The sequence below is a fragment of the Triticum urartu genome, chromosome 7 (genome assembly GCF_003073215.2).
Source record: "Triticum urartu cultivar G1812 chromosome 7, Tu2.1, whole genome shotgun sequence".
NCBI classification, from domain to species: domain Eukaryota; kingdom Viridiplantae; phylum Streptophyta; class Magnoliopsida; order Poales; family Poaceae; genus Triticum; species Triticum urartu.
In genome coordinates this window covers 32,360,032-32,371,757 of record NC_053028.1, presented here as the reverse complement: position 1 = coordinate 32,371,757, position 11,726 = coordinate 32,360,032, and the positions used below count along the sequence as shown (strand labels likewise).

The following is an 11,726-nucleotide window of genomic DNA, read 5'->3' as shown; positions in this document are numbered from 1 at the left end:
CCACTCCGATATTCAAGCACGACAAAAACCAATAGTACCGCGACGGGATGATTTCGAGTTGAGATAAAGAAAACCGAACCCACAACAGCAAACCAAACCGAGCGAACAGAGTGCCAGCGCGAAGAAAAAAAAGAAAACCAGCGTGAATCTCCGCGCGAGAATGGACGGACAGAAATTCGAATGACGATGAATTGAAAAAGCAGCTGACTGTAAAATAGCAAATCCGTAAACCAACCGTATATTGTCTGATACGTACTGCATATACACAAATACCAGTGAGGATTGGGAACCTTGCTCTCATTGTCATCCTCCATCGTCTGCTCGTTGCTGGTTCCCATCCTCGTCCTCTGCCCTACTCTAATGGCGCTCCCAGATGAACTCCTCGAAGAGATCTTCCGCCGCCTCCCCACGGCCGCCGACCTCGCGCGCGCCTCCGCGGCCTGCGTCTCCTTCCGCCGCGTCATCACCAGCCATCCCTTCCTCCGCCGATTCCGCGCCCTCCACCCGCCGCCCCTCCTCGGCATCCTCTGCGGCGGCCTCATCCCCGCCCAGCCGCCCCACCCTTCCGCCGCGGCGGCGGCCACCTTAGCCGACGCCGACTTCTCGTGCTCCTTCCTCCCGCCGTCCCGCGACCGCTGGTGCCTCCGCGACGGCCGCGCCCTTTTCTCCCCCGCCCCCGAGCGGACCGGCGGCGACTACAACCGCCGGGACCTGGTTAGGGAGTTCGCTGTCTGCGACCCCCTGCACCGCCGGTACCTCCTGCTGCCTGCCCTCCCCGACCATCTAGCCGACCAAGTCCATCGACCGGACATCATACATTGCGAGCCCTTCCTTGCTCCTCCCGGCGACGAAGAGGACTCGTCATTCACAGACTTCAGAGTCATGTGCTTGGTGCGGTGCACAGCCAAGCTTGTCCTCTTCGTCTTCTCTTCCTGGGCCGGGCAATGGCTCGCTGATCCTATCACATTTGACATGTTGGGATGTTTGATGTCAGACCCTACTACGCCCATGGATGCTTCTGCTTGGAGGTTTGTCCGGAAGACACGCTGCTCGTGCTCGATGCACAAAGGCTGGAGTTCTCCCCTGTTGACCTCCCGCCTCCACTTGGCTCTTGTAAGTGGGACATGGCCATTGTGGAGGCAGCAGAAGGAAGGCTTGGGATGCTTACTATCTCTGAGCATACTGAAGCTGGTGTGTACAAATACCATCTCGTGTATGATGTATTGCATCCTAAGGATGAGAATGGCGCAAACCAGTGGCAATCAAAGTCCGCAATCCCTTTGCCGGTGAATTATCGCTATGGCATCTTGGGTGTAGCTGGTGGATACTTGCTCCTAATTGGGTATCCACAACAGAACAGGCTAGTACTTGATTATTTTTCACTGAATCTCCAGACATTTCAGATTGAGTGGTTCTGTCAGACTGGTCGCTGTGCCATAACTAGCGACCTGTATGCCGATCTCCCACTGTCCTTGGCCCCGCCAACTATTTGAAGTGGTAAGCTTGCCCTCCGTCTTTAATTACTTTATTTCCATGCATATGACATTGCAATTGCAATATGATGCAAGTGTTAGTTATATGGTAGTGTGTACATTAGCATTCTCTACTTTGGCAAATGGTCCTGTATTAACGCTGATGCGGCCAAGTTACTTTTCACCCTTATAATTCTCATTCTTATTGCTTGTAAGTGTTTAGGTGCTATTCTAATGGTTAGTACATCTGTGCAATTCCAAATCTGTGAATTTCAGGATGAGCAAGAAGCCTTTGTTTCTCATCTTGTGAATATGACTGTCCTCATTTTCAGTGTCATACAGAAATACTACTGAAATAGTAATCAGCATCACAGTATGCGCGAGTTAGGCTGGATTTGACATGCGTTGGCTACTTTCCCTTGAGTCCTTTTTTCCCTTGCACATTTAAAACTATATATTTTCTCCGTTTTTAGCTACTTATTGAACCATTTGCTTCTGCTAGTTCCTTCTCCTCAGCATGCCACGTTCTTCTCCTTGACCATTGATGGCTTTAGTTAGTTAGTTTGTGCTGGGATCCATTCATCAGATTGCATAAAGCACCAAGTGTTACAGCATTAGTAGCAGCAAACACCACTATTTTTCCAAAAAACTGTCACTTCGCAGCATTTTTTAATTCTGTTGGGATGTGCAGCATGCATCATGTGTAATGAATTCTCGCATTTGGCTGATGAGAATCACAGTTCAGCTGAGGTTGCATGACGCAGCATGTTAAATTTTTGTTCTATGGTTTGGCCATGTCACCAAGCTATCATGCCTGGCGCCATTTGCGGTGGAATGGCTGTGATTTGTGCGGTAAATTGACCGTAGTGGCTTATTCTTAAATTTATTTGTTTTTATCTCACGATGCACTTGCAATTAGAGATTTCGGATCATACTATTGATCCTGATGTTTGTAAATTAGACCCCCAAAAATGCTGCGTCATCATATTCAGAATGACCCAATAACCATGCTTTTATTTGCAACTGTAACCGACTCTGGCTTTCCACGTGGCAAGCACAGTAACCGAACCAGCCTCATACATCAACTTTTAGGCATGGACGGCTGAGACATACACTACATCAGAAACATATTTCTAGCCTAATAATGTTAAGCTTCTACCTAGTGGCATCTTGTAACAGCTGGGTCGTACTAATAAATCAAACTTATTGAATGTAAATTTTACTTATGATGTCTTGCATACCATGCAAATTGATAGGTCGACACTAAATGGTTGCAATGATATATATGAGTTTAGATGCCATGCTAATGTTTATGGTCAGTAATTTTCTGGTCTTGTACTGCAGATGCATGTTTAATTGCGTAGATAACTTCAGAAACATGTTTGTGTCGTTTGCAAATAAGAGTTGAATCTGTGAGCATTTCAATCAAATTGGACGCTCTTCAGCGATCAGCATAGTGATTTTTAGTGACACTCCAAAAGTAGCTGTTTGTATCACATAAAAGTATTCATGAAAAACTTTGTATTATGGTGAGTTAACATCCTCGTTCCCATTTACTCCCTCTGTTCCAAAATATAATTTTTTTAGAGATTTCAGTACGGACTACATACGTTTGGAACAGAGGTAGTAGTATATTTCAGTTGTATACATTTCTGGCTTCGTGTAGAAACAGAGAGGCTTAGAGACACATGCTTTCTATTCCTCAGTTTGTTTCAGTTTAGTACTCCCTCCGGTTCTTCTTACTCTGCATATTAGATTTGGGTCAAGTCAAACTTTGCAAAGTTTGACCAAATATATATTAAAAAATATCAATATCTACCATACCAAATATATATCCCATGAAACTACATTTTGTGATGAATCTAACAAAATTGATTTGGCATCGTAAATGTTAATACTTTTTTCTATAAATTCGGTCAAAGTAGAGATGCTTTGACTTCAGACAAAACTTATATGCAGACTAAAAAGGACCGGAGGGAGTACTTCTTTTGAGTTGTTTTATCTAAGAACCATTTCCCTCTATTACCAGGGCTTGTCAGAGAATAATGCAGATGGCAAGTGCGATGCCATGTTAAGGGGAATAAATGCAAGAGCATTTGACAGCAATTTGCAGCTGATAGATACTTCCTCATTTGAACCGTTGAAGAACTAGAAACGTGCAATGGATGTCCGCCGCATCTGCCTTCTTTTCACTGTCGAAGATTTCATATCGTTAAACCGTTTCTGCTATTTGTGCAGTGCTTGCCTGGCAAGAGACTGGACTTAGGACAAGCGAACGGCCTGATTGGCTCGCATACCTGTAGTGTCCAGCTTCAGTAGTGGCTTCGCTTGCTTGAACTGAGTGCCGGGCAAGTTTTGCAGCTTTAGTTGTAACCCTGGGAATGGAATAGTTTGCTTTTGCTGATATATGATTCCAGTATGTATTTATGGCATTACCCAAAGTCTACCTGTGCCGATATATTATGATTCATATATCTCTTTCAAAAGCATAGATTGGATGAAGTTGCAAGTAATGTCCTCTCTGCCTTTTTTTTTGAACGGGAAAAGGCGCTCAAGTCGCCAAATTTCATTTCATTCAGTTAAAAAAACACAGTATAGCGTGATTTACACATCGCTGTAGAGCTTGAAGAGATTACAGAGAAAGAACAGGCCAATGAGTGTGCCAATGAACTAAATTGGAACAACCAAGGACAGGTTGAACTGAACTGTTCAGAAGATGGTGAGCAACATTATGGGCAATGCTATGAAGACTCCTAGAAATCTGAAAAACCTGCCAACGAGAGCCTTCTGAGATGGCAAAGAAATCTGCCAGTGATTGTCTGGATTTTCTCTGAAGTCACATCCCTAGTTGGCGCAGCCATCGCCAAATTAAGATAGTCACATCCCTAGTTTGCCACAGTCATCACCAAATTAAGATTATCTGTATAATAATTGGGCTGATCGACCTGAAGAAGTTTCTTATTTAAAGAGACCCTCTATTAGTTTTAAGTGACGGGGTGCTTAATTAGATCGCTTTACTTGAAATCTGAGGTTTGAATCCAAGCCATCCCCTCCCAGTATTCAACACAAAACAAATCCTTGTCAGTTTTCTCACAACCATTATCAACTTGGATTCTGCATTTCTGCTAATGGCGGCGGTAATGCCGGTGTACATGAGAACGGGTCACAAACACAAAACCACAGTTCAAGGCCACAAACACTCATAGTTCAACCAAGTAAATTCTGGAATTGATTGACAGCGAATCGTGTGTGTTCGTCAGGTGGATGAACACACAATCACATCACAAGCCACCAAAGCATTTAACCAAACATTTGCAGCATAATCAGTGACCACCACACCTGTATCATGTTCTTGCAGGCAGGTAGTTATATTCAGGCAACCAAATTCAGGTGACAAAACCTCTCACAGCTGAATCGTGTAAATTCCACTACTGATGACAGAAATTCTTGCATTCCATTCGCTCGTTCAAACATCGCAAATTACAAGTAGCAAGCAGCAAGACGAATGGCAAAGCCTGCAGATCGGGAAAGAAGGCATGAACAATCACAAGCCAGCAGCAGAACAATTAACCAGACACTTGCAGTATCATCAGCCAGCGAAGCATTTAACCAAACACTCGAGGTATAATCAGTCAATATAGCCAGTACACTATCATGTTCTTGCAGGTAGGTAAAATTCAGGCAACTAATTTCAGGTGACAAGCCCTCTCACAGCTGAAACATGTAAATTCCACTACTGATGACAGAAATTCTTGCATTCCATTCGCTCGTTCAGACATCTCAAATTATAAGTAGCAAGCAGCAAGAGGAATGGCAAAGCCTGCAGATCAGCAAAGGCGACATTCTTCCTGAGCCACCACATCCAGTATGTTGTATCATCAGTGTCATGTTCTTGCAGGCAGGTAGAATTCAGATAACCAAACGAGGATGATATTACAGAACCGGACGGGTAAAATCGATTCCAGTACCTAAATTAGCAACACAAGCAAAGAGATCGAGGAGCGAATCACCAGTCAGGCACCAAGAAGCATCGCGCTACCCGGCGAGCGGGTTGGCGTGGACGGTGACGCGGTTGAGGCGGATCTCGGCGAGGGGGCGGTCGGCTGGGCCGGTGGGGGTCTTCTCCATGAGGTCCAGCACCTCGAAGCCGTGGATGACCTTGGCGAACACGGTGTAGTGGCCGTTGAGGTGGGGCTGCTTGGCGTAGGTGATGAAGAACTGGCTGCCGTTGGTGTTGGGCCCGGAGTTGGCCATGGAGAGGGTGCCCCGGGCGCCGTGCTTGAGCGCCTCCCGGAACTCGTCCGCGAACTTGCCGCCCCAGATGGACGCGCCCCCCTTGCCCGTCCCCGTCGGGTCGCCGCCCTGCACCATGAACCCCTTGATGTTGCGGTGGAAGACGGTGCCGTCGTAGTAGCCGCTGGCGCAGAGGGCCAGGAAGTTCTCCGCCGTCCGCGGCACCTGGTCGCAGTGCACCTCCACCTTGATGTCCCCCAGGTTCGTGTGCAGCGTCACCGACTGCGGGTTTGGGGGGAGAGGGGGAGGAAACGGAATTAGAGCCTAGGTCAGGGAGAAGAGGACGAGAGGGGATGGTATGGTAGGGATCTGGGGCTTGGTTGCTTACCATGGCGGCGCGGCGGAGTGGAAGGGGCGGCGGCCGGCGGGACGAATCGGCGGGGAAGAGGAGCGGGGACGAGTCTGGAAGCGAGCGGAGTGGGGGGGAGGCGGTCTGCGAGCCTGGGTCTCGTGGGTTTGGGCTGCTGGGCCGCCCACGCTTTATGGGTCGCGTGTTTGGATTGGCGGTATCAAATTCGAGGATATTTTTTTTACCTCAATAAAATCGAGAATAAAGTGCAGTATTTCCTTTCCTGGGAACAGAATTCGAATATTCCCCAAAATTTGAACAAATTGAGTTGGAACTGCTGCCTTTTGTGTAGTTAAGTCATGATACACCCATTTTGCACCAATAAATTGCCTACGAAATATATTTTCATATTACATACATACTTTATATTTTAGATATTAGCCCATTTTTCCATAGACTTGGTCAAACTTTATATTTTAGACAATCCTAGAACTTCAATTATTTTGAAATAGACGGAGTAGGTTACTACGGTGTCAAAAAAAGAACTGGGTTACTACAGCCTACACGAATTTAAGTGAATTCCATCACCGAGCTTTCCTGTCTGGGAACATTAGTCTATAAGAAACAAAACTGAAAAATCATACTGCCTAGTGAACAAATAAATACTTTTGATGACACAACGCAATGCCGTGCCCCAAGAACCGCCGTCACAAACTGGATACTTTACAGATGACAAGAACCTGAATTCCTCAACACTAACTTATGTTACCAAAGAGCAAAATTGCTAGAGGAGAAAGAACCTGAATTCACAAACTGGATACTTTACAGATGACAAGAACAGAAGAAACTGAATTCCTCGACACTAACTTATGTTACCAAAGAACAAAATTGCCAAAAGAAAAAAAAAAGGATGACAGGATTGAATAGGCGAATGAACACAAGACTTGACCCACGCCTACCATGAGACGGACAATTTACCGCCTGTGACACCTATGGGGAAGCAGATGAGAATCGACACAATTACAACCTTCCGAAGAGCTGCCGCACTTGGATTCAACAGGAACAGGGAGGACACGACGGATGCGAACATGATCCCTGCTCTTTGTTCCACCACCGAAGACATGACTGTTTCCACCAATTGTCAGTTTCAAACCTCCACCAATGGTAGATGCCAAGACGGAATCACTCTGATTGGAACAGATCTGGTTAAGGCATTTTTTTCCTGTGTGCTCCTGCGTTTTCTGCGAAGCAACTGGCAAAGCAGTTATTTCTTGACACCCTACAGGCCCAAAAGGAGTTCTCTAGGCGTTTCAGCGGTTTGATTTGTGGCCATCTGTGATCCTCCTAAGCCTTTCCACCACCACAGGAATATCCTGCTCCCTCAACGTTGTGAAACAGCACCTAAACCAACCAGGCTCAATGCAATGGCAAGATGAACCTGGGGTGACATTGACCTTCGCCTCCTCCAACAGCCTGTCCCAAAGCCTGCGTTCCCCTTTCTCGCTGTAAGACCGGATGAACTTGCTCATGTCTGCCCAGCAGTAGAACCCTCCGCTGCTCTTGAAGCACTCGATGCCCACCTGTTTCAAAGCATCAACGAGCAGATTGTACGCCTTGCGCAGCCTCTCTCTGTTAACTTTCAGGTAATTTGAAATAAACTTCTGGTCCGAAAGCATGGCAACAAGAAGGCGCTGGGTCGGGGTCGACACAGATGAGAATCTGGCAATCTTGGCAGCTGCCTCCACAATGCTTTCGTTATACGAATATATGACTCCAACTCGAAACCCTGCAAGAGATAGGTCTTTTGAGAGTCCATAGATTATGTGAACCCTGCCTCTGTCAAAGTCTTCTAGCTCGTTCACAACCTCAGCCACACTGACAAATTCACCACTTCCAAATGTTGAACCGGCAAACACTTCATCAGAAATTAAGTGTATGTTCTTCTCTGTAGCAAAGTCCAGAAGATCACGCAGTGTTTGCTTGGGTACAAAGCTTCCTGTAGGGTTGGAAGGATTAGATATGAGAACCCCACGAACCCTTACTCCTCGCTTCTTTGCCTGGTTATAGGCTATTTCTAGAGCAGTGATACTGATGTTGAAGTTGTCGGTGCTACGGCAAGGAACGGGTATCAACTCAATACCAGTTCGCCATTTTATGTCCCGGTCCCATCTGCAGAAATAAAGTCACAAATTCAGGACTTCGCTCTGAACACCAAACCATGATTATAAAACACGCCTGAGAGCGAGGAGATAGACATACCCAGGGTAGTATGGTGACGGAACAAGAAATGCATTTCCTGGATCAGCAAGACAGAAGCTCAGTATTTCCATTGCAGGCGTCGCACCAGATGTTATCACCATTTGAGATGGATCAAAGGATACTGACTCTTGCATTATTTGCCTCATAAATCCAGCAAGAGCCTGAAAATGAAATCAAACAGTTATATTGGAAAATTACCCCATGAGGAATAACAAAAAGTAGCCATTGAAACTAGTTTGATTATCTGGTGCCAGATTCAAACTATACAAATAAAGACTTGGGAGCTTTTTGTACTAAATTAATGACCATCTAACAAATAGTACAGGACAAGCAACAACATATTAACGTGGAAAACAGAGTGACATCCCAGCACAATTTCTGCATGACGTATGCCGTAAGGGGCTCATCATTAAATTTATTTTCTGATATATCAGCATGACAGCACCTTTTAAAGTACACTGTTGTTTCAGTATTAATCTTGAAAAATAACCACCAGAAATGAGGTCAAGAGGCAAGTTTCATAGAAGCATGACAATGCAGAATGGCTTGGTTAGATTCCTAAACTGATTTCGATAGAAAGCATCCACTAAAAGGCCATAACAAAAAACAGAAAAATAAGCAAAACAAAGAGGCAGCTCCAATTCTAAAATGGGAGTGGCCCACTGTTTTAGCAGCATATCATCCAGATTAATCGCCAAGGTCTGATCTATCTAGAAGTATGCCTTCAGTTCAGATTCACACAGTTGACAGCAGCTAAAAAGACACAGGATCATGGAAATGAAAATCTTTAAAATCAATTGTCGTTTCAGGAATGAGCTGATTAAAATGACAATGTCTCGGAAGTCAATAGTTGACAGATGGCATCATTGCAGCAACAAAACTAAAATTGACAACCAAGAACAAACAGACATGAGATAGTGACTCTTTGGCACATATCAGTTAGATGCAGATAACATGTATATGGCCACAAAATTTCAAAAGAGGAAAGGAAGCAAATTACGCAACATCACGTCAACAATTGTACCTCGCTCCAGGCTTAACCACACAAAATTCTAGAGGAATTGCTACGATTATTTGTAGGTTCAATAATTGACTGGACACTGTTGTTCGATTGAGCTGATCCAAAACAGTGGCTAACCGCCTAGGCCCACGCTACCAAATCAGAGCAGTGGTACTACTAATGCCAAAGATAGCATAGTTGAAAGACAAAAACTGAAGATACCAAATATATTTATCAACGTGACGCAGGCTAATTATCATATTGTTCAATGGACACAAATAAGTTAATTCTCAAGTGTATTTATCAAACTAATTATCATACCGCTCAATGGACCAAACAAGTTCGAACCAACCACTGCAGATTGCAGAAACTTTGATGATAATCAAACACTACTTTTTTTTTGCGTGGAATCAAACACTAGTGAATTGTTAAACTGGCTGTTTCTGTCGATGGAATCAGGAAAAGGTAAGATTCCGGTAGCACTTAATTTTGACATCGCCATAGTTAACAGAATTGGAAGGCTTTTATGGATGGGATGGAAGGAATGAGAATGAGAATCAGGGGCTGGTTCCGTTAGGCTTACCATCTTCAAGGCAAGTATCCCGTCATATGGCTGGTACGTGGCGAGGCCGCTGATGGTGAGGTCCCTCTCCTCGTCGCCTCCGCCGGGCGTCATCGCCGGCCCCGCGTGCTCCTCCATCCATTCCCTCACCAAATCCAGGGACAGCTGCACAATCATCGGCACCGACTGCGTCAATCTATCTATGCCTACTGATTTCGGGAACAGAGCAGAAGGGAAGAGGGATGGGGGGAGGGAGGAGAGGCGCTGACGTGGTTCTCGGCGAGGCCGAGCTGGATGACGCCGGCGGGGTTGGAGGCGGGGTGGTAGGGGTCGTCGGCGCAGCGGCGGAGGCCGGCGTAGTAGAGGGAGTCGTCGTCGCCGGCGCGGACGAGGGCGCCGCGGGCGGAGAGGGCCGGGAGCGCGCGCGGGGAGAGCAGGCCCCGCGAGAGGGAGCGGTGGATCGGCGAGAGCGGGCCCGCGGCCGCGGCGCCCGCCGGCGCCGCGGAGGAGGCCGCGGTGGGGGAGCCCGGCGGCGGGCGGTTGCGCTTGATGTAGAGCTGGAGGAAGTAGAAGAGGGCGCAGGGGATGAGGGAGCCGAGGACGAGCCCGCCGCGGCCCTGCACCACCCCCTGCAGCGGCACCACGATGCGCATCCCCCCGTCCGCCCTCCGCTGCTGCCGGCCGCCGCCCTCCCTGTCGCCCCCGCCGCCGCGCGGTGATCTCGGGCGCGGCTTCTTGTCGGCGCGGTCGCCCTTCCTGCTCATGGACGGCCCGCGCGGCGCCCCCGGTGGCGCCGCGTCGTCGTCGTCGTCGCCGTCGCCGCCCTGCTGCCGCGCATGTGCGGGAGGCCGGGCGCGGGATTGGGTTGGGTTGGCGCGGGCGGGCGGGGGATTCTGGGGTTTGGGAGAGGGGCCAGCTGGGTGGGGTGGGGGTGGGGGTGGGGGTGGGTGGCCGAGGGGGAGGGGGCGCCGGGTTTGGCGTCTTGCCGGTTCAGAGTTCAGACGAGACGGCGGCGGCGGTAATTCCGTTGGCCAGGCGAGGCGAGGCCAGGGACAGCTCGTGGGTCTCGGCGGAGGCTCAGATGCGGCCGAGGGGGGCCGAACCGCAAAAGTTACGGCGTGCTCCGGACTCCTCCGCCCGCCCGCGCCCGTTCTCCGTGTGAGAACCAGGATAGAAACAATCTTCCTTTTCCAATTCGTGACAAACAATCTACTCCCCTTTTCACTTGGTCCTTGGCGTTCAGCCACCAACCACAACCGGGTGCTACAGTGACAAGAGCAAAGCCTTCGAGGTTCGAATCCAACCATTCCCGTCGGCACGGCCGTCTTTTCTTGAATGAACTCTCAATGTTTCTTCGAGTTTCTGAAAAGAGAACAAAAAACTAAAAACAATCTAAAACAATCCGGTTAGCGGTGGAGGCGGGTGCCCCGGCCCGAAGGTTGTGTGGGAAGCGGACGACCAGAGGGCGTGATGCAAGTGCTGAGGAGCGAGAGGCTGGATCGATCACGGTATGGTCCTCTCATCGGGGAGACACGGGAGCTCCTATCCCCTCTGTATGACAGTCGGGAAGTAGTCATGCTAAGCTTGGGCCTCACAGGACCAGCGCATCAGACCAGTAACCGTCGTCAATGAAGCGAAGCGTGGAACGAAAGTATCCAACCTATGGACACACAAACACAATGAACGAAGACCGGTCCACATAGATCTACAGAAAGACAAATGTCGACGAAGAGAATCATGTGGGGTCCGCAGGCGACATACCTTCATATGCCCTCCGATTATGCTACACGCACCACCGGGATGAGGGCTAGGCGTGGAGATCCTTGTGACACTTAGGGCGTGTTCGGCAGC

At 48.1% G+C, this 11,726-nt stretch overlaps 3 protein-coding genes across 3 annotated transcripts; 1 reads left to right on the top strand and 2 right to left on the bottom strand.

Moving 5' to 3' along the window:
• The first annotated feature begins 284 nt into the window (after positions 1 to 284).
• LOC125520404 lies at positions 285 to 3,904 on the top strand. Its single transcript, XM_048685321.1, has 3 exons — positions 285 to 891; positions 995 to 1,497; positions 3,502 to 3,904. Exons 1-2 carry the CDS (start codon positions 361 to 363, stop codon positions 1,088 to 1,090), a joined length of 627 nt encoding a protein of 208 aa, XP_048541278.1. The 5' UTR covers positions 285 to 360; the 3' UTR covers positions 1,091 to 1,497; positions 3,502 to 3,904.
• Positions 3,905 to 5,097: 1,193 nt separating this feature from the next.
• On the bottom strand, positions 5,098 to 6,293 carry LOC125520405 (peptidyl-prolyl cis-trans isomerase CYP18-1). The gene is made up of 2 exons (XM_048685322.1): positions 6,094 to 6,293; positions 5,098 to 5,987 (listed from the first exon to the last, which is right to left on the bottom strand). The coding sequence occupies exons 1-2, from the start codon at positions 6,094 to 6,096 to the stop codon at positions 5,508 to 5,510; spliced, it is 483 nt and encodes a 160-aa protein (XP_048541279.1). The 5' UTR covers positions 6,097 to 6,293; the 3' UTR covers positions 5,098 to 5,507.
• Positions 6,294 to 6,795: 502 nt separating this feature from the next.
• Positions 6,796 to 11,078, bottom strand: LOC125520403 (probable aminotransferase ACS12). The gene is made up of 4 exons (XM_048685320.1): positions 10,145 to 11,078; positions 9,897 to 10,040; positions 8,314 to 8,474; positions 6,796 to 8,223 (listed from the first exon to the last, which is right to left on the bottom strand). The coding sequence occupies exons 1-4, from the start codon at positions 10,637 to 10,639 to the stop codon at positions 7,365 to 7,367; spliced, it is 1,659 nt and encodes a 552-aa protein (XP_048541277.1). The 5' UTR covers positions 10,640 to 11,078; the 3' UTR covers positions 6,796 to 7,364.
• Positions 11,079 to 11,726: the final 648 nt, after the last annotated feature.

Coding starts and splice junctions, on each gene's coding strand:
- LOC125520404 (XM_048685321.1), top strand. CDS start 361: ATGGCGCTCCCAGATGAACTCCTCGAAGAGATCTTCCGCCGCCTCCCC. Junction 892..994: donor ACTTCAGAGTCATGTGCTTG/GTGCGGTGCACA, acceptor GTTTGATGTCAG/ACCCTACTACGCCCATGGAT.
- LOC125520403 (XM_048685320.1), bottom strand. CDS start 10,639: ATGAGCAGGAAGGGCGACCGCGCCGACAAGAAGCCGCGCCCGAGATCA. Junction 10,041..10,144: donor TCGGCCTCGCCGAGAACCAC/GTCAGCGCCTCT, acceptor ATGATTGTGCAG/CTGTCCCTGGATTTGGTGAG. Junction 8,475..9,896: donor GGATACTTGCCTTGAAGATG/GTAAGCCTAACG, acceptor TTTCATTTTCAG/GCTCTTGCTGGATTTATGAG.